Here is a 19,470-nt window from a genome sequence, read left to right on the forward strand (position 1 = left end):
TTTGTGCTGTGACATCATTTGAATTAACAACTCTTCTCCTCCCCCTTTCAGGCAAATCTATGTTTATCTTCTAGAGCAAAGAATGATTTAAAATTAAAGCTTCATTCCTGGGGCCTGGATATTCTTAAGTAAAGGGCACAAGCTTCAAGACTTTTTCATATATTCTGATTTGGAGATTACTTCTCTGGTGCTTAAAGTTCACATTAACATATGATAGACATGAAGAAGTATATATTACCTGCCTCAAAGCCACAGATCAAATATCCCAGGATTGAGACTCTTTCCCTAGAAGTACTGGGTACCCTATGAACTTAGTGCTCTGTAGAGCCACAAGGTTTTTAATGGTTTTCTTTTGTGTGCAGTACAATGATCCCAAGGGGACTAGACTACACCCGGAGGATGACACTGCCATGAAAGAAGGATATGTTTTACCACAGGGTCTGCTGGGTAAGTAACACTGGGAAGGAACATTCAGCTTGATGGCTACTTCCAGAGCCTTTCTGGGCAGCCTTTCTTCGACTCCTCTTGCCCACTTACCAATAGTTGTAGAGGCACTTTTCTCCATAGTTAGCACCAAGAGCCTGCTCATGGCTACAAGACGACAGCTCAGAGGAGGGGCTGTGCAGCTCCCGTTTGATCTTGGTTGGAGGTGGGGCATGAAGCACCACTGAAATCAGAAGAGGGATGACAGGGGAATAGAGAGAGAACAGCTGATTAACAGGGAGCACAATGCTTCCTTCTGCAAACCTTCTAACTAGCTGATTGTTCTTGGAACTCATGTCAAGTCACATGTCAGAAAAAGCAAAACGCTTAAACACACAACCTCCCATCTAAAGCCAATTAAATTCTTCAAAGTCAGAAAAAGTATCATCATCTGATACTTTTAATTAGCCAAGTCTTTTTTCCCAAATTTCTTTGGTCATGGGTCTTGCTTTCCAGAAGCTGCAAAATCCTTAAAAACCTTGCAGGTAATGGGTCTCCACCAAAAATGCAAGTGGCTGCAGACATGAAGAATTTTGTTTCCAAAAAGGACAAAACGACCAAAAATGTGTTGGTAGACATTACCAACACATTTAAGCTTATCAAAGGCTTAAAATTGCTGTGGCAAATATATTTCTTATTCAGATGCATATTTACAAATTAAATATAGAATTTTTAAAAAGTCCTTTCTCAAGTAACTTTAAATATCAGCTCTCAGCAAGAAATACTCAACTTTAGAGGCATTCCAAAAATTTTAAAAGCAAAGGAATAAAACAACAGACCAATCCACCACCTAGGAAAGGCTAATGAATACAGAAAGCAGAAAGCCTGGCTACCTTTGTGCTTACAACATCTGCTCCAGGCCTGTCTCAGTGACCGACCAGCAAGGGTAGGTTTGCGTAACCAGTCCTTTCATAGATGGTGCAGTGAATTTTGCTGAATTCATGGAATAAATACATGGAGCTACTGCTTTTGGCTTGGAAGCCAACTACATATACCACATAGGATTCTGAGAGGGCAGAGTAACAAGAATTTTTCAAATCAAGGTGATTTACATGTAGTGGCCAAAATAAACCCAAAGAACAAAAAACCGAGTTTGCCTTTTCTGTCTTCTCTAGGAGCTAAATTGTTGCAGAGACAGCATTTTATCCAAAGTGGAAAGATGCATTTTGCGCTATAAGGGCTGCCTTCTAGTTGAGTTAGAATGGTTACTCCTTGTCTAGCTACCTTGGAAGGTGGGGAAGGAGAGCAAGTTAAGCTTCTATGCTGGCCACTGGCCACTGTATCAAAGGTCTCATTAAATAGCTAACTACAGTCAGTGGTCTGGTGACCCAGTAACATTTTCATTTTGACTCAATGTTTACTCCTAAAACATCTTTAGGAGTTACTTCTTAGTAATTATACTAGGTAGAACTAGCTAAACAAATCATCATTTTTCTCTTTTTTTTTGAGACGGAGTCTTACTGTCGCCCAGGCTGGCATGCAATGGCGTGATCACTGCAACCTCTGCCTCCTGGGTTCAAACGATTCTCCTGCCTCAGCCTGCTGAGTAGCTGGGATTACAGGTGCCCGCCACCATGCCCAGCTAATTTTTGTATTTTTAGTAAAGACAGGGTTTCACCATGTTGGCCAGGCTGGTCTCGAACTGATGACTTTGTGATCCACCCACCTTGGCCTCCCAAAGTGCTGGGATTACAGGCGTGAGCCACCGCACTCGGCCTAAACAATCATCTCTTTTCTATTAATATCTGATAAGACCGAACTATCTTCCAGCCAACTGGCCTCTCAGGTGCCTCTATAATCCCAAATTCTGAACTCAGGATTGAATACGAGACAGATGACTCTATCACAGATGACAAGGTTATAAAGCAATGTTGCTGCAAAGTCTTGCCAGTGACTGACTGGAAAGGACAGGTTTTCATAATTCTTTTCTTATATAATGCCAACTGCTTTTCCTGAATACATAAAATAAGTTGAGAACTAGCAGATTATATTTAGAAGTCATTAGAGTTTCTCTCGTGATTTTTTGATGGTGACATCATGGCAGCCAACACTCAATTGTTATCAACTGTTTCAGATATTCAGACACAGAAAATAGCGAAGTTTGTTTGAATGTTGCTAGTAAATGAGAATTTGACACAGAAATCCCTTCCTCCAACACAGTAGATAGTCTGGCAGTTCTCAGCACTGCCCCGTGGTCACTGCCCTTCCTCTCACCAGTCTTCTGCTATAAAAGTTTTGGCAAAATAATGAGGAAAGGTAATGATGACCCAATTTAAACAAAAGCTACATGTCCTTGAAACGTCTACTTTTCTTGCTTTATCTAAAGATAATCATTTGCAATCACCACTTTACCTAAGTTTGGAAAGAAAACAATTAGGGTATTATTCAATGGTCTGATTTCAGGTTTTAGAAGTGTCTTGACATTGTCACAATATTATTATAACAGTTACCAATTTTGCTGACAAGTCTAACACCAGAGGGTAAGCCAAAGTTGCCCAGAAAGAAACATTTTGTATTTGTTTCAGGAACTGCACGTATCTAAAAGGATCTAAGCTGCCAGCGAATTCTGATGTCTTGATTTCTTCAAATCCTGACAGTACTTAGTGTGTACCACATCATTTTGGCTCTAAATTATATAGTACCTTCTACCCCAAAACGTCTTATATGTGGAATAGTATATTCTTTATACAAAGGGGGAGTTCAAAAAGTATTTTTGTGAACAAATGGATTATATTTCCAATTTGTTCTTAACCGTGAAGGCAGGTACCACATCTACCCTACAAGGCTGGGTACAATGTTAGTTACATATACTTTCCCCGCAGGACAAAACATGGCAGGAACGAGAATGGAAAGTTTCACAGATCTACACTGACAGGAAAGCCATGAGGGGCCCTGTGAGTGGTGAGGAACAAGGCTCAGCTCCTCAAAGGTCTGTGGGACTAGAGGATGTGTGAAGGAGCCTAATTCTGGCATGTGTTAGTCAGAGATAGTGGTGTATTTAAAGCAGGAACTCAGAAGCCAAGGAATGCTCCTTGCTTTCAGTCTGTTTCTTCATTTGTAAAATGAGGTATGTGATGCAGCCTTGAGAAATAAAGAAAAGGGCACAGCACCTTGCAGATGGTGCTATGATGTTGTGTAATTATACCCTGTGCTTTCAAAAATAGTATTTACCTTTGCACAGCTGACTTGCTAAATGATGACAGAGACCCAGGACTATAAAGGATGGCAACAAATTGGAATTGAAAAGGGATCATGAACTCTTGAGGAAGTTTGAAAATAAATGCTAAAAAAAAAAAAAAAAAGTTGACATTTGAGCTAATAAACATCTTCTGCAATTAGAAACTTTGAGTTTAAACTCAGAATTGTAGAAGAGGGGCCCACAAAGTCAATGGTGCCCTGAAAATAATTCCTGCTGAATGTGGACTACCTTCTTTGTCATGAAGATCTTTCTTTCTGTCTTCATTCATTCATTCATTCATTCATTCATTCACAGAGTATCTTCGATGGGCCAGGTATTCTGGATGTCGGGGGTGTGATGCTAAGCAAAACAGACATGGTTGGCCTGCATAATTTAGTGAGGCATCTGACTTTTAGCATCTTCTCAACGATGCAATCAGAGATAGATTAGGGCCTCAGTATGCTGAATTCAAGCCCTCACATTTATAGATAAGGATCCTGAGGCCCAATGGAACTAAAGGGCTTAGGGGTGCTGCTATTCGAGGGGAGAAGAGGCAAGGGCCTCCGCACTGTCATTTTAGTCACCTTCTACCACACTGACAGAAATGGGAGATACTCTACTCGCTCACTTTGTACATTAAAAATAGAAGGCATAAACCTTTTTTTCAACTAAACAAAAATACCACTTACACCTGTTTAACAGAAAATGCTCTGGAACAAAGGAAAAATGGATGAGAAGAACTAATACCTCTGGAAAAGAACAAAGAAGGCAGACCAAGAAAGAGGCAGCCAGCCAAGACCCCTTACCATTTCCTTTATGCCTAGTTGCTCTTACATACCTCATTTCATTCAATATTCCCAATTCAATGAGAAAGCTATTAATGCTTCCATTGTCTTCATTTTACGAACATGAAAACAAGGCTCAAAGTCACTTGCCACGTCTCACAGCTGGTCAGTGGCCAGGATTCCTACCTATGCAGTTCTTAGTCTTTTCATTATATTGGCTCCCAGAAGGAATCTGAGAGAAAAAAGACCAATCAAAGAGAGAATAAAAGATAAAGGGAAAGAGAGAAGGAAGACAATACAGGAGAAGACAACAGAAGGATACTTTTTTCCAGCTCTCAGGGCTGTATCCTCATGTTTATCCTACACTCCCCAGTGCGAGCCACACTTCATACACCTAAATCCACTCAAGGACTTACACCTTTGTCTGGCTCTAGGATACCAAAATTAACCAGGATCTCTATTTCACCTCCATTGTCACAAGCAATGCCATCTCTGACTCCAGTAGCCTTCGTTTTTTTTTTTTTTTTTTTGAGACAGAGTTTCGCCCTTGTTGCCCAGGCTGGAGTGCAATGGTGCAATCTCGGCTTACTGCAACCTCCGCCTCCTGGGTTCAAGTGATTCTCCTACCTCAGCCTCCCAAGTAGCTGCGATTACAGGCATGCACCACCACTCCCGGCTAATTTTTTGTATTTTTAGTAGAGATGGGGTTTCACCATGTTGGTCAGGCTGGTCTCAAACTCCTGACCTCAGGTGATCCACCTGCCTCGGCCTTCCAAAGTGCTGGGATTACAGGCGTGAGCCACCGTACCTGGCAGCCTTCACTTTTTGTAATCCTTGCCTCCCATTCTAGCATTCCGTCTAAAAGATCTCACTCTCCCTTCTATAGTCGAGCTGATCAAAACGTTCTGCTCATTCAGACAGCTGCCAGCACTTCAGAAGACCTGGCATCTTCTATAGCCAGTCACTACCACCCAGACTCCGCACTGCAGCCATGGATGCCATCTCTCTCCCCAGAAGCCCTGCCCCGCCCTGCAATTGCTTCTGGACAATTGTCTTACTACCACCACTGAGGCAGGAAGATCTTGCGTGAGCTGTCTGGACCCCTATTTGACTATAAGAACTCTGCTAAGGATCTATGCACAAATATATATGACAGTCTTAGCTCGTCAGGGGTAGAAAAAAGAAGGGCAGCTAGCTGATAAGATGTAATTAAGACCATATCTGTGGGTATGCACAATCAAGTACATGTATTGCCTTGCAGACAACCATAACACCATTTTAAATTTAGATGTGATGCTCACAAGTCAACCAATTTCATAGTTGCTTTTCTTATTAGACTACGGAACTCCTTAGATTTTTCTATCTGACACAGGGATCAAAATCCAAGCCTGGTCCTAGCCAATGCAATAAGGCAAGAAGAATAAACACAAGGCAAATTAGAAAGAAGGAAAGAAAGCTGTCATTATTAACAGATGGCCTGGTTAGGTACATAGAAAATATAAAAATATCCACAAGGTATAAGAATCAGTAAGCAAGGTCATTGGCTATGAGGTCAACATGTAAAAAAACTTTCAGTATACAGTAACTAAAACAATGTGAAATTAAAAGCATACACAATATCAACAAAATCATCAAATACCTAGGAAAGTGTCTAATAAAAGACATATAAGATGTCTACACTGGGCCAGGCATGGTGGCTCATGCCTGTAATCCCAGCACTTTGGGAGGCTAAGGCAGGGCAGATCGCTTGAGCCCAGGAGTTTGAGCCCAGCTTGGGCAACATAACAAATTCCTGTCTCTACAAAAAGATACAAAAAAAAAAAAAAAAAAAATTCAGCCAGGACTGTGGTGTGCACCTGGGGTCCCAGCTATGAGGTAGGGTGAGGTGGGAGGGTCACTTGAGCCCGGGAGGCTGAGGCTACTGTGAGCTGTGATCATGCCACTGCACTCCAGACTGGGCAACAGAGTGAGACCCTGTCTCAAGAAAAAAACAAAGAAAAAAGATGCCTACACTGAAAACCACAGAACACTAAGAAAAATTAAAGAACTCTCAATAAATGGAAGGATAGATCATGCTCGTGGATTGGAAAGCTTAACATTATAAAGATATCAATTCTTCCCAAATTTATCTATAGGTTCAATGTAACCCCCAACAAAATCTTAGCATTACACAGAAGGGAGAATGAAGAAATTGCAATTATGCTTAACAACATGGATGAATCTCACAAATATGCTGAGCTAAAAGAAGCCAGACACAAAAGGGTACATGCCATGTAAGTCCATTTATATAAAGTTCAAAAAAAGACAAAACTAATCTATGGTGTTTGAAAGTCAGGAGGGAGGTTACTCTCGAGGGGGTGGTGCCTGTTAAGGGGGCACAGGAGTCTTCTTATAGTCTGATAAGTTCCGTTTTCTGATCTAAATGCTTATACCGTTTGTGAGAATTCATCGTGCAGCTGTACTCTTGTGATTTCTGTATGTTACTTCAATTAAATTTCTACTTTTTAAAAAAGCAGCCTGGTCCTCATCAAATAGCACCACAGAGTTAATACTAAGATATATCAAATTTTAGAAAATCTTTCTTCTGTGATGGTCTAGAAACAGTCTTCCAAAGAAACAACTCAGTTGTTTTAAAATAGAAAAAATAAACTGGTCCATTCAAGAGAAATAATAATTCCCTCTGCTGACAAAAGCTGTTTACTGCCCACAAGTACAGGCCTGTGGACTGTTCAAGGCGGCCACCCCATGCCCGTGCTAACGGTAAACTTCACTATTACAGCCCCAAGGATCAAGACGTAGGAAAACACTTTTGTTGAATGTTATGATGAGCAACAGTTCCATTCAAAAGCATTTTTTTTTTTTTTTAGAAAGACGAAACCCATCTTGTCTAATAAGGCTTTCTTTGGTGTTTCATAATCATCAAAGTTTCAATTTGCCACAGACTTTGTTGTGAATACATAAAACATTTATGTAGCTGCTGAGTGTTAAAGAAATTGCCAATTAGTTACCCTGCGGTCTGAAGGGAAGAAGGACTAAGCCCATCCAGATTTCTCCTACTTCATACACAGGCTTTGACCGCCTTCCAGCAGTTGCCATCCTTCAGGTTCTGTTTTGGGGTTTTCCTTGTCCCTTCTTCAGTTTCATTTACCTTCATCTGGCCCAGACTCATCTTTCCCAAATCAGCTGTGCAGGCCTGACCTCCAGGTCACACTCAATTGTCATTATCCTCTTAGTTCACATGGAAAGTTGTGTCTCATGACAGAAGCTGACCAGAGCACTGACACGTGCTTCTGAATGGCGTGTCCATGAGGCTGCAGCTCAGGGGGCTGGCCTAGGTCTCCAGAGCCTCCCATTACACTTGAACAAATATGATGTGGAATGTACACAAATAGTAATGGCCATATACTGCTCAGGGTTCCAGAGCCATCATCCTGAAAGGAAGGCCTTCTCCTAAGTCTCCTGGCCACCAGCTTTGGGTCACTGCTCCTCTCTGTGACCACTGCCATCTCACTTCCTTTCCCTCTAGAGGAAGAATTACATACTGGATAGTCCAAGAATGGGGGTGGGAGGGGAGAGAAGTCCGAGACACCTGCCCATACTATTAATATTCTATGGTTGTGGGAGTGAATAGAACACAGGGAAAGAAGGTAGAGGAAAAGATGATCAAGAAGAGGGACATGGAAAAATAACAAGGACACTGGCAAAACAGAACCGAAAAATCCACCAGGGAAGAGCAGGTATGACCTCTTTTTCCCTGATTTACCCTTAACTTGTCTGAGTACTCCACTGGCAAAGACCAGAGGGCTTTAAGTCACAGGAGGGAGTGTACCTTGCGCTTCTAACATAGTGCTGCCTACTCTTAGCTCTTGCCTTTTTTGACGAATTTTGAGACAAAGCTCAAATACCTAGTTAGCAGGAAAAAAGATGTAGATAGGGTAAGACTTATTTTTTAAGTTCTACAGTATTACCAGAGAGGGTCAGAAATATTTATTTTAGGACTGAGCAGATTAAAAACTCATTTCACACATAAAATCTATTATACCTCAATATTCTTTGTAATTGCTCTAACAGCACTAGTGAATGACTCTAATAGTAGATAATACTCTGTTCTGGGAAACAAGAAGGTTCACAAGGAGATAAGGTTAAGTGGACAGGTTCTGGCACTTAAAAAAGAATATCTGGAAAAGGAGATGTCTGGATTTCCAAACCAAATAAGAGGCATGCTCAAACTTGTTTAACATTGATCCTGCCTGGCAACAGTTTCCAAAAATAAAAATTGACAATGTTATCAAATTTAGTTAGGGGACACAAGTTCTTAAAGCAGAATTGGTGTAGGTATGGAAGAATATGCCGTTTTTCTTTAATATCTCACACAGCTAACCTGTGTAAGGATAAATTCTCAAATTTAATAGGTGAAAAATCATCCACAAATAGTAAAATCAACTATTGAGCAAGCTGTGCTAAAAACCATTTAATGAGCCCCCCAAAAGCCCTCTCCTCAAACATGCACAAATGATCTCTGACCCAATTATCTCCATCTGTGTCACTCTGTTCTTTCACCACTGTTTTAAGGTCAACACAAATACATAAATGTGAGAAGTGAGAGAACCAACAATATTAGAGATTTCTAAGCCTAAGGGCAGCATTTCTGGATGCTGTTTGCATTTCTATATATTCTTTAAAAATGGACCCTAAAAAAGTCAGCGACTGGCCAAGACTTTAAAAAAGTCACTGTTACAGGGAAAATAAAAAAGCTAGGGAGACTGTTGCATATTAAAGAAGACAAATGAAGCATAAACATAAATCCAATGTGTGATTTTAAATTGAATCCTAGATCAAAACCATTATCAACATTGCTAAAAAGATATCTGGAGACAACTGGGGAATTCTAAATATTACTGAATAAAAATTAATTTTCTTAGGCTATGTAGGAGAATGTCAATCTGTGGAGATGCACACCAGAGTATTTGGGGTGAAATGTTATAATGCCTGAAACTTGCTTTCAAATGGTTAAGAAAAAACTATATATACACTGAGATGAAGCAAATGTAGCAATACGTTTTAAAAATAAATCAATAAAACAGCTATTATGTCCCATTTCCTCTGAGATATTTGGAGGAAAAAAAATCCTTTATCTTATAGTTGACTAACATGTCAAAAGTAGAAATGCTAAGAACTTCAAAACCATACGTCGACAAATGAAGAAAGTCACCCTTGGCCTGTTACTGAATTGGAAGGATAATACAGCCCTGGGAATCTAGCCTTACACAAGGATATATGCTGGTCATACCTAATGTCTACGCCAGTGGTTCTCAAACACATTTTGTTGGCTTTGGCCCACTTAGAAAGGACAAGGGAACACTCCAGAGATGGCAAAATAAAAACAGCCACTGCTGTTACTGTGACTACTGCCTGCTAATACTTCCATCAAACTGCCTGGGTAAAAAGATAGCAGTTACACAAATGCAAAATGATCGACAAAAATAACACCTATCAGTAACTATATTCATATTAATGCATCTATAACAGGAACTAAAATATATGCCCAAGTCAACCACAAACGATTCTTGAGAAAAAAATGGAGAATTTCCACTCCTTGTGAATTTATATGTAAAACAGGTTTAGGACAATAGGTTGTCCAGAACAGCTGGACAACTCATTTGATTTCATCCCCAGGGTCCTCCAGAGAGTGCAAGGCAGCTATCACCAACCTGGGAAGGTTGGCAGAATTAAAGTTCTCTTTCTTATGGTTCTCCTTCATTTTCTTCCCTCATAAGCAGCTTGGGTTAGCCCTTTTTACCCCTAAATGCTGAGCAGGGCTGGGATCAGGACGAGAGGAAGCTGGAAATAGGTGGCCTATGCTTTCGCTGCTCTGAGCCTGGGGGCTCCAACTGTTCAGCCTAGTTTACCAGGCTAATAAAAAGGAACACGGGGCTGAAGACCTAAACTGTGTTGAAGTAAGTACACTGGCCTGGAAAATCCCCTGTGCCTTTATGTCTTAGGAACCAAGAATGGCAGCTGGACCTTAGTGTGGAATCAAGGCCCTCCATACGACTCATAGGGGACATGACAAACACCTGGTAAGCCAACAACTGGCTGGCCATACCACATGCCGGGGCTGAGATTTCAGGGCAGGCTCATTCTGCAAGAACAGCTGCATTTGTCCTGGGCAAAGTCCCACATGAAGAAAGTAAGGCTTGTGCTTTGTGCTTGTGCTTTGGGATAGGGTTTGCTATTAGCAGGTACAGGGAAAGAAGCTTCAGAACTGGCACAGCTGTATAGTATTCAGGACTTTAGATTAGCAATTAATCATGGTGGTGGAAGGGAGTTATGATGTTGATGACTCTGGGGTATTTTTGCTATTTGTCATATTTCTCGGCAAGAACCAAAGGACTGACTGTCACCTTGGTGGTATATTTCAGGGCTCCAGGGTCTCAGATCAACCATGAGATAGCAGAATTCATCAATGAACAGTTACAGAATAGAATCCCTTCCTATAAGGCCAATTATCATCTTCTGTACAATAAATAACGCAAGAGCCAAATTAGGGAGTGGTAAAGCTAGTTCCTGGAACACTTGGCTTCAGGAATCAGATTTCTCCCATGCAGTGGGAAAAAAAACTACAGTCAGCAGAAGAGAGGCTTCAGGAACTGGTGTGTGGACAAAACAAACAAACAAACAAACAAAAAAAACACTCAATTCTTGCTGATTTAGACCTAGAAACTTGGGGTAATACAATCAGCTCAAAATAAAAGGCTTTGAATGTATTATCATGACATGGACTATGGGAAAGACATATCCAAAAAACAGGGTTAGGGTTACATTGGTATAGGAATAAGACCAACCTAAGATCCAGATTCAAGTTTTTGAAGTTTTGAAGGCCTTGCATGAAAATGGCTAGAAATACCAGGATGTAATAGCAGCCAATGAAATTAGAGCCAAGTCTTGCCACAGTGGGAAAGGAAGTGAGGGAAGGAGACACCTTTCTTGCTCATGAGAGTAGATGAGGTTGTATCAAGTGTCTGGAAATTCAAGAGCCAAGACCTTTTGGGGAAGATTTTTGAAACGCAAGCTGAGGAATTTTGTTGGTGAGTGCCATGTTAAAAAATGCTAGGCACCTTGCTTGAAAGACAGCATAGAGACTATCTCCAGAAAGCCCACTCTCAGTTCCTAAGTGTGGTGGCAGAAACACAATTATTAAGGACACTGGAAGATTACTCTAGAATTCTGAAAATGGAAATCCAAAGGCCTTGAATATAAAAGTTAGAAACTAAAGGGAAGAAAAGGAGCTTAGAAAAGACCTGAATCAACTTTGAAAATGTATAAATAGCATTAGTAGACAATGGTATCTGAAACATCTCTAAGAGGTTGCCTGCAAAGACAGTGGAATTTCTCCCAGAATACAGGAATTAAGAGTTATTGATAAAATTTTCCCCACCTGGGTTTCATTTTACCTCTTTTTGTTTGTTTTTTTAGAGATAGGGTCTTGCTCTGTGACCCAGGCTAGAGAGCAATGGCGCAATCATAGCTCACTGTAGTCTCAACTTCTGGACTCAAGCGAGCTTCTTGCCTCAGCCTCCAGAGTAGGTGGGACCACCGGTACCTGCCACCACATGCAGCTACATTTTTTTTTTTTTTTTAAAGAGACGGGGTCTCACTATGTTGCCCAGGCTGGTCTCAATCTCCTGGCCTCATATGATCCTCTAGTCTCAGCCCCCCAAAGTGTTGGGATTACAGGCTTGAGCCGCTGCACCCAGCCTCAAACCTGGGTTTTAAAATAGATGACAGAACTGGTACCGAGAAGCAGTTAAGACCATGAGGCCATTCTCTGTAAGTCTCTCCTCCATTGCTTGTTTACCTCAGATAACCCTAAGTCTCTGCTATGCACTCGAGCTGACGATAGCAACACGGGTCTAGGTTGTGACACGTATCATGTACTGGGCTTGCAGAACATTGCTTTCTCTGGGGGAAATGCTGGCTGTATATAGAACTGGTGCTTTGAAGACAAGATCTTGCAGAGTTCTGGAGAGTCAAGTGTTTGTATAAGACCAGTGTTATGATATTTTATGCCCTTACTGCTCCCTGGAATGTGGGCTATATGAGATACAGGATAGATTCAACAATGGAGAAATCCAGCATATCAGCAATTCCAGCTTAGGGGACCCCCAGGTTGTAGCTTCTAGTAGACCCCAGAACAAAGCCCGTCTGGCTAGGGGTAAAAGCAGGGAAAGATGAAAATGGTGATTTTATACTTACAAAGGAATTTTAATTTCTTTGTGGGAAGGGGGAATGACTAGACAAGGAGGTTACACTTTACAGAAAAGGGCTTTAGTTGGGAGCATTCTCACACTGTTAAAAATCTCATTATTTGAACTATAAGGTTTATATTATCTAGTGGCTTCATATAACCTGGGGGAAGGGGAGGTGGTTTAAAGCTTTGCTTCTGCTAAGCATGGCTCAAGGATTGCAACATTCAGCAAACAATTGCCTCCCTCCCATCCCCCATTTCTCATGGCCGCTTACAGCAATGGTAGCAGCTAGAGAGCAGAACCAGCACAGGGTATCTGGCAATCAAATCCCCAGATGAAATACAATTGGTTAGAAGACAAAAACTAAATTCTGCCCATGGAAGTCGGCTTGGGAGGTTACTGTCTAACATGTAATTGTAACCCACAGGTTGGACAGTACAACTCAGGTTGACCGGCCCAAGTGTGGGGGGCACTCCAAACTCCAGGGGGAGCTCAAGACTTGCCCTACCTCTTTACTCCTTCCAGAGAGAAGAAATGTGATCAAGTCTAAGATGACACCCAGGTCCTCAAGGACAGACAGGGGGAAAGATGGGGTGGGGCAATAGCTTTGGCTAGGAAGAGCAAATGTGGTCCTGAACACTGTCTACCTTTTCTGCTGCATGAGGCTGAAAGCTGCTCCCACTCTCCAAAGGCTGAGAAGGCCCAGGGAAGAGCTCAAGGCAATGGACCTGTTGCGGGCCTTTGGAGTAAAAGAGTCATCAAAGGTGACCTATGGGGCACTAGCAAGTTTGCAAGGGTAGAGAAGTTGGCAAGGCATGCCTTTGGTCATCAACTAGGAGGGCTGGCTTTTGGGATACTGGTCTTGTCCTTTCTTCACTTCTATCAGCGAATGATATGGGTGATTTGTAAAGATTTCTATTCTAACTCTGGCTAAAATACAAGGAAAGAAATTCTTTGTATTAATGCTTCGTCACTGCTCCTCCTCCCAAAAGAAGTGGTCACGGATGGGAGGAGAGCCCTCCGTCCACGGGTGTAAAGTACTAAATCAGCAATGTCCTGATTCATAGATGGTGACCTGTGGGTAAGAACGATTATCTATCACTGAATAGCTGCATCTTATTCTCGGGACAAAATTGCCTCTTGCAGACAGTAATTTCCAAACAGAAAACCTCTGTTATCAAATAAGGAAGAAAACTGAATGCCAATGGTAGTAGAGTGATTTTTTTTGACCCAGATGAACTAGTTTCAGATTTACTTCCTTTAAGTTCATATTCTTTCTACACTTCAGCATTTTTCTTGAAACAGCTTGGATTTGTACAGTTCCCTTTCTTCAAAGGACTCATTTAGCCTAACAATTTAGGATTGTTACTTTAGAACGCCAAAAATGGAAACCTAGATGCCTTCAATTTCAGCGTTAGAAATTAAAGGTCAGGAGACGAGAAAAGAATTAGACCAACTTCGATTGAAGTAGGGCTCAAGTATTAGCACATACGGGGCTCTTCCATTAAAAATATTTTATACAGGATGAATATTTCTAATTGCATAAGAGTGTCGCATCTCAGAACTTGTGGGATGTGGAGAAACCAAAGCATTTAACAGTCAAGTAACACGCCTTTGAGTACAGAACTGACTCCAGGAGAGTCAAGATAAAAACAAGAGGTTCTTCTGACTTCTAATGCACCGCCCCCTTTCGACTACCATAGGCTTCTTTTAGACCTACAGCCACAGAGCTGGCATGTTGGTTACTTTCATGCTTAAGAGACCAGCAGCATACAAATGTGAGGGACTGGCAGGATTACACCAAAGGAGGATTCTGAGCATTATTTGAATCAGTGTTTTACTACTTTCCTTGGGCAGCTTAGCTCTTCAAAGAATTTTAATACTCAACCTGTAGAAATATGATAGACAACTATTGGTTTTATTTTCAAGATTGAGAAAGAGGTCTAAGGAAACCCCTGTTCTCCCAACTCATTAGAGATGACAGGGCGGCTTCCTCTACTGTGACCTTACATCAACCACAGTGGATTTTATCATGAAGGGCTGCTCACACTGGATCACGCAATCAGGATAAGGGGAAACAGGACATTTTTCCTGAAAGGAAAAAAAATTGCAAAACTAAACCTTAAGCTTTAACATCCCTTCTATAATTTACTCCCAACTTACATAATTCTCATCTACACTGGCACTAAAGTGAAATGTTAACAGTACTTGAAATAGGATTTAAGCACTGTGGAAAATCTTATCTTTAATTTCAAATTGAAAATTCATCCTTAAAATCTGACAGGAGAAAATCCAAACCCTAGGGAAATGAGTTTCTTCCCCCAGAACCATTCCCTTCTATCTATAGCCCCACTTCTCCTAAAAGCAGAAACTCAGCAAGTACGTCAAGGGTGCCTAAACTGTGACTTGCTCTCTAGCACATGCAGTCTTACTGGGAAACATAGCATTAGCTGCTCAAAGTCTAAATGCAGCCTAGCAACACTTGGCTAGTGTATGTGTTTAAAAGAGGAAACAGAAAATGAGAAATAGCCCTAACTAGCTTTTGTTCTATTTATCTAGAAGGTCATCCCAAGGACTCAGAACTCTGGGTTTGAGACCCTTTACAGTGTTACTTCCCCACCAGCTGGAGGCTGGGGCAGCTGGGATGGGAAGGGCATGTGGTAGGGAATGCGGTGGTGTGCGGGCTGTATGCACCAGGTGTCCACAGTGTGCAGAGCAGGCGCTGTGGCTGAGGCGGGACATAAACACGTGACAGGGCTCCTCTGCTTCTGCAGACACTTGGAGCCTAAGAAATGTGATTTGTTTCCTGTTTCAATAGGCATAAAAATGGGGAAGCAGGGACTATGATTATTAGTTGTCAAAATACTAAATACCTCCCCAAACCCTATGCTGTTTCCACCTTCTTCCGCAAGAAATAAAATTCCACGGCTGCTGGGGAAGAAAAAAAATGAAGAGGGAGTTGAGGAGAAGCAGAAATTTTCTGAGTCGAGATATCCCTCAGCACAGCAAAGTTATCCCCCCTCAATTATTCTCTATTAAAATTCAGATGAGGAAACTAGGGGTAGGCTCCAGGATCCGGCCTTTACTGTGGGTGACCATGTGAAAGAGACATCCCCCCTCTTCTATTCTACCTTTTCTATGGGAAAAGTATAAAAGACCCTCATTAAGTGCTCTTGCAGGCCATTACAAAGCATTTCCAGGCACTCAGCTGAAAGTGTTTATGTAAGCGAAGTCCTTTTCAGCCCCTCTGGAGAAACACAGATATCAGCAACCTCCTACACAGCTGATATCTAGGGTTACCTCCTGAGAGGTTTCAAACTCTCTCACAAAAGGACAATCTGCCCAGGCCTGTTCTTTTTTTTAATAGGGAAGGGAAGGCATGCTTGCAAGGCCAACTTACAGCAAGGGAAAAAAAATCCTTGAGGCAAAACACAAGTGCAAACGGCCTTATTAAGGTTGTGAGGATGAAGAGTAGGAACTAAGAAGAGCTCTTTAAAATCCTGAGGAAGTTGCTCTGGATCATTACTATTATGTTTTGTTTTGCCTTTTAACTGATTGTCCTTTTTATGCTCATCATACATCCCTGGGCTATCCCACAGAGCACACTGGACGTGTGTCTGTGAGCTGCCAGTGAGCTACCAGGTAAGATGTTGGAGGATGCTTAAGTGTGGAAGCAGCTAGGTGTGGTGGCTCGAACCTGTAATGCCAGCTATGTGGGAGGACTGCTTGAGGCCAGGAGTTTCAGACCAGTCTGGGCAACACAGCAAGACCACCCCCAGCACACCCGCTTGGCCAATCAATCAATCAATCAATCAAGGGTGGATGCTATTTTGAGGCACATGCACCCTTAAAACCTGGCCTAGTTTTGGCATGATGAGGCTACTTTGGTTTGGGGGTTGCTCAGAGGCTGGGTTTTTCTGGTACTTCCAAGGATGTTCATTTTGGGAGGCAATGCATTTGATTAGTGTCCAGTGGAAGGGTTTACAGCCATAGTGAGGTTCCCCCATTGCTCAGTACCAGAGTTTGAGTACGGTCGTTTAAAAAATACTTATCTGACCACAGTGGAAAATTAAACAGGAGTGAAGGCAAAGGAGTAGAGAAACTACAACTTTGTCTCCCCGTGTTAAAATTGTAAGCCTAAGCAAGAAGTGTCTGTGTCGTGGCAGGCAAACACCTGGGCTATTCAGGCCTGGAGTAGAGGGGAGGTCAGAGAAGAGCAGGCAGGAATCCTCAATGGGGAGCTAAAGCCACAACCCCACGGGAAGGAGATAAAAGGGTTTAACAGCCTCAGATCAAGTCTCAACACCTCCCTCTCCAGGGGAAGCTAAACCACCCTCTCCTCTTATTATCACGCCCTTTAGACAGCTACAGTCTAAAATGAGAGACAAAGAAAGGGGAATGGGCTTCACTGGCTTTGTGGGTCAGCGGCAGCTCTTCCCCAGAATCCCAGGCCATCAGCCCGGCAGTTTAAGGGTTAAAGTGAGCACTTAAAAGAAAACTCAAACCCCATTAAGCCCAGGCTTGGAGAACAGGGAGCAGCAGGGAAGCCAAAGGAAACTAATTTTGGAGGCTCTCCAAGCTGCCAATCACAAGCATATTTCTAACAGTCCTAGTGTTGTTTGAGTTGGTTGTTTTTCCACGGGCTGCACAATGGGGTCTGGTTATTCATTGAAAAAGTCTGCAAGTGAGCCCCGCCCTCCATTCACAACCAATTTGGAATGCTCCATTCAGGCAAGAGGGGGAATCTGCAGCTCTGCTAGCTGGGGCAGACCTAATAGTGCTCAGCGCCCAGCTGTCGCCGCAGGGACGCTTGCTCGCTCAGTACGCTGTGTTTATGTAAGAAATTCAGACACGGCAGGGGATCTTGCCTGCTGTGCACCCTTCCTAGGATTCAAATGGCCAAGACCCTTGTGGAAATCTGCAAGGGTGTGCAAAAGTCCGCTAGAAGTAAGGTCAGAAAGTGCCCTCTGGCAAAACGGGAAAGGCAAAAGACAAACTATCATGTGCCCCTCGGTTCAGAATCTGGCTGTAGCTACCAGCTGAGAGAAACAGACTTCAGTGGTATTTCTCCTGCCCCAGGGTGAGCTGGTTTGCATTAGGGCACAACTCTCTCTGGAAGCCTGCCTCTCCAGACCTTCCTTCCCATTCACTGCTGGTAGCTACATCGGAGCCACCTGGCTTCCTCCCCAGGGGAGGAGGGCTCTGGAGACACTACCAGATTTTCTGGCTGCAGAGAAGGGGACAAGCTACCTATTAAGACAATTTCAGTTCCTTTTTTGGCTTTGGATCCAGCCTGAAGAGTTCAGAATACCCTCCTGAATGCTCATGAGACATCAAAAGGGAAGAATGTGGAGATCTAAGGTTGGAGGGTGAAATCTACGCCGAGACTTTGCAAAGTACAAGGCAAAAAAAAACTGGTTTCGCTTCTTAGATATTTTTTCCAAACCTTCAATAATCACCCCGAGGGACTGGTTTCGTTTCTTAGATATTTTTTCCAAACCTTCAATAATCACCCTGAGGGAAAGCGGATGGAGCCGGTCTGACAACCCGACTTTATTTCAAGGAAAAGCATACTTCTTTATGAAAAGCAAATCCAGGAGATAAATTTTAGCTCATGGTTGTTTCCTTTTTTTTCATCACATATTTGGCTATTTTCAAATGTCTTATGTATGCTTCTTCTCACTGCCTGCCCTCACGTCCCCTCCAGCGAACTCAGTGCCACTGGAAGCATTTCTCTGAAGTCCTTCTGACCACAGAATCCCCATTCCATGCCTCGGCTGTTCAGACCAGCCTCAAACTCCTGGCCTTTTAATAACTAGATCTTATCCTGCTCCCTGGAATCTTGCACTCTCTGCTTCAATTTTCCCCTAGATGCTTCTTTCTTTTTAAACAAGGGAGCCCCCTTTATTTTCTATGCAGAGTCCTCTTACGGGGAATTCTTTTCCCTTTAACATCTGAGTTGCTAACCCACTGTCATTTGCCTGCCAGGCCCAAAGGTGTACTTACATTATGGTTATAATTTATACATACACACTCTAACTAGTGCCGGCACATACTAGGGGCCTGGTATCTTGCCACTCCTTTAAGCCAAACCTAGAGGGATAGGACAATGATAGAAACTGACGACCAAAGCCTCTGTTAAATGAGCTTGATGAGTTCACAAAATGAATTTTTAAAAAAGCAACCTAATCCGGTAATGGCATCAGCATGCCTGGCACTTGTCCAAGAGCCGGGAGCTGCAACATGACAAGCCTCTGAGCTCCTTGGATTCCAAGTGGAGAAGCACTGTGTGCCAGGGCACAGATGGGGCCCAAGCTGCCTCAAGGGCAGCCGTATGCCCGAGAGGGGGCTGTCAGCCTCTAAGGCTGGATGTACTTTACCACCACTAAAACCCAAGAAATGTGTGGAGGGAAGTTTCTCGGCGGAGAATCACACACCCCACCCCACCACCAAGAAACATTTTTTTCTAGGTCTGAAATTAAAACAATGATACTACTAGATGGTAGAAATGGGAGACAGTACACATTTTCGGCTTCATTATGCTACCCATGCCTTACTCCTGTAAAACTGAAGAATGCTGAAAGAGGAGGGGATAAATGGTAATTTCTTCATGGATGCCAGGATTTTGTTACTTCTGGCACCTACACAAGTGATCTTGACACAGATGTAACTCCCCGTCCCAAATCTTTCTCACCAAATACAAAGGACTGGTAAGCCTACTGGGTTTTGTTAGATGACTAACAGCGCAGAGACACAGAAGGGTAAGAGAAAAATT

The 19,470-nt window shown here is 42.5% G+C and overlaps 1 protein-coding gene across 1 annotated transcript in view; it reads right to left on the minus strand.

The window, feature by feature from the left end:
* Positions 1-19,470, minus strand: part of ETV5 (ETS variant transcription factor 5) — a 63,298-nt gene that overhangs the window by 34,598 nt on the left and 9,230 nt on the right. Inside the window, exon 6 of the mRNA XM_003806618.5 lies at positions 538-667. Coding sequence (XP_003806666.1) covers positions 538-667 — 130 coding nt within the window. The remainder of the gene's footprint in view (positions 1-537; positions 668-19,470) is intronic.

The sequence above is a fragment of the Pan paniscus genome, chromosome 2 (genome assembly GCF_029289425.2).
Source record: "Pan paniscus chromosome 2, NHGRI_mPanPan1-v2.0_pri, whole genome shotgun sequence".
Taxonomy (NCBI): domain Eukaryota; kingdom Metazoa; phylum Chordata; class Mammalia; order Primates; family Hominidae; genus Pan; species Pan paniscus.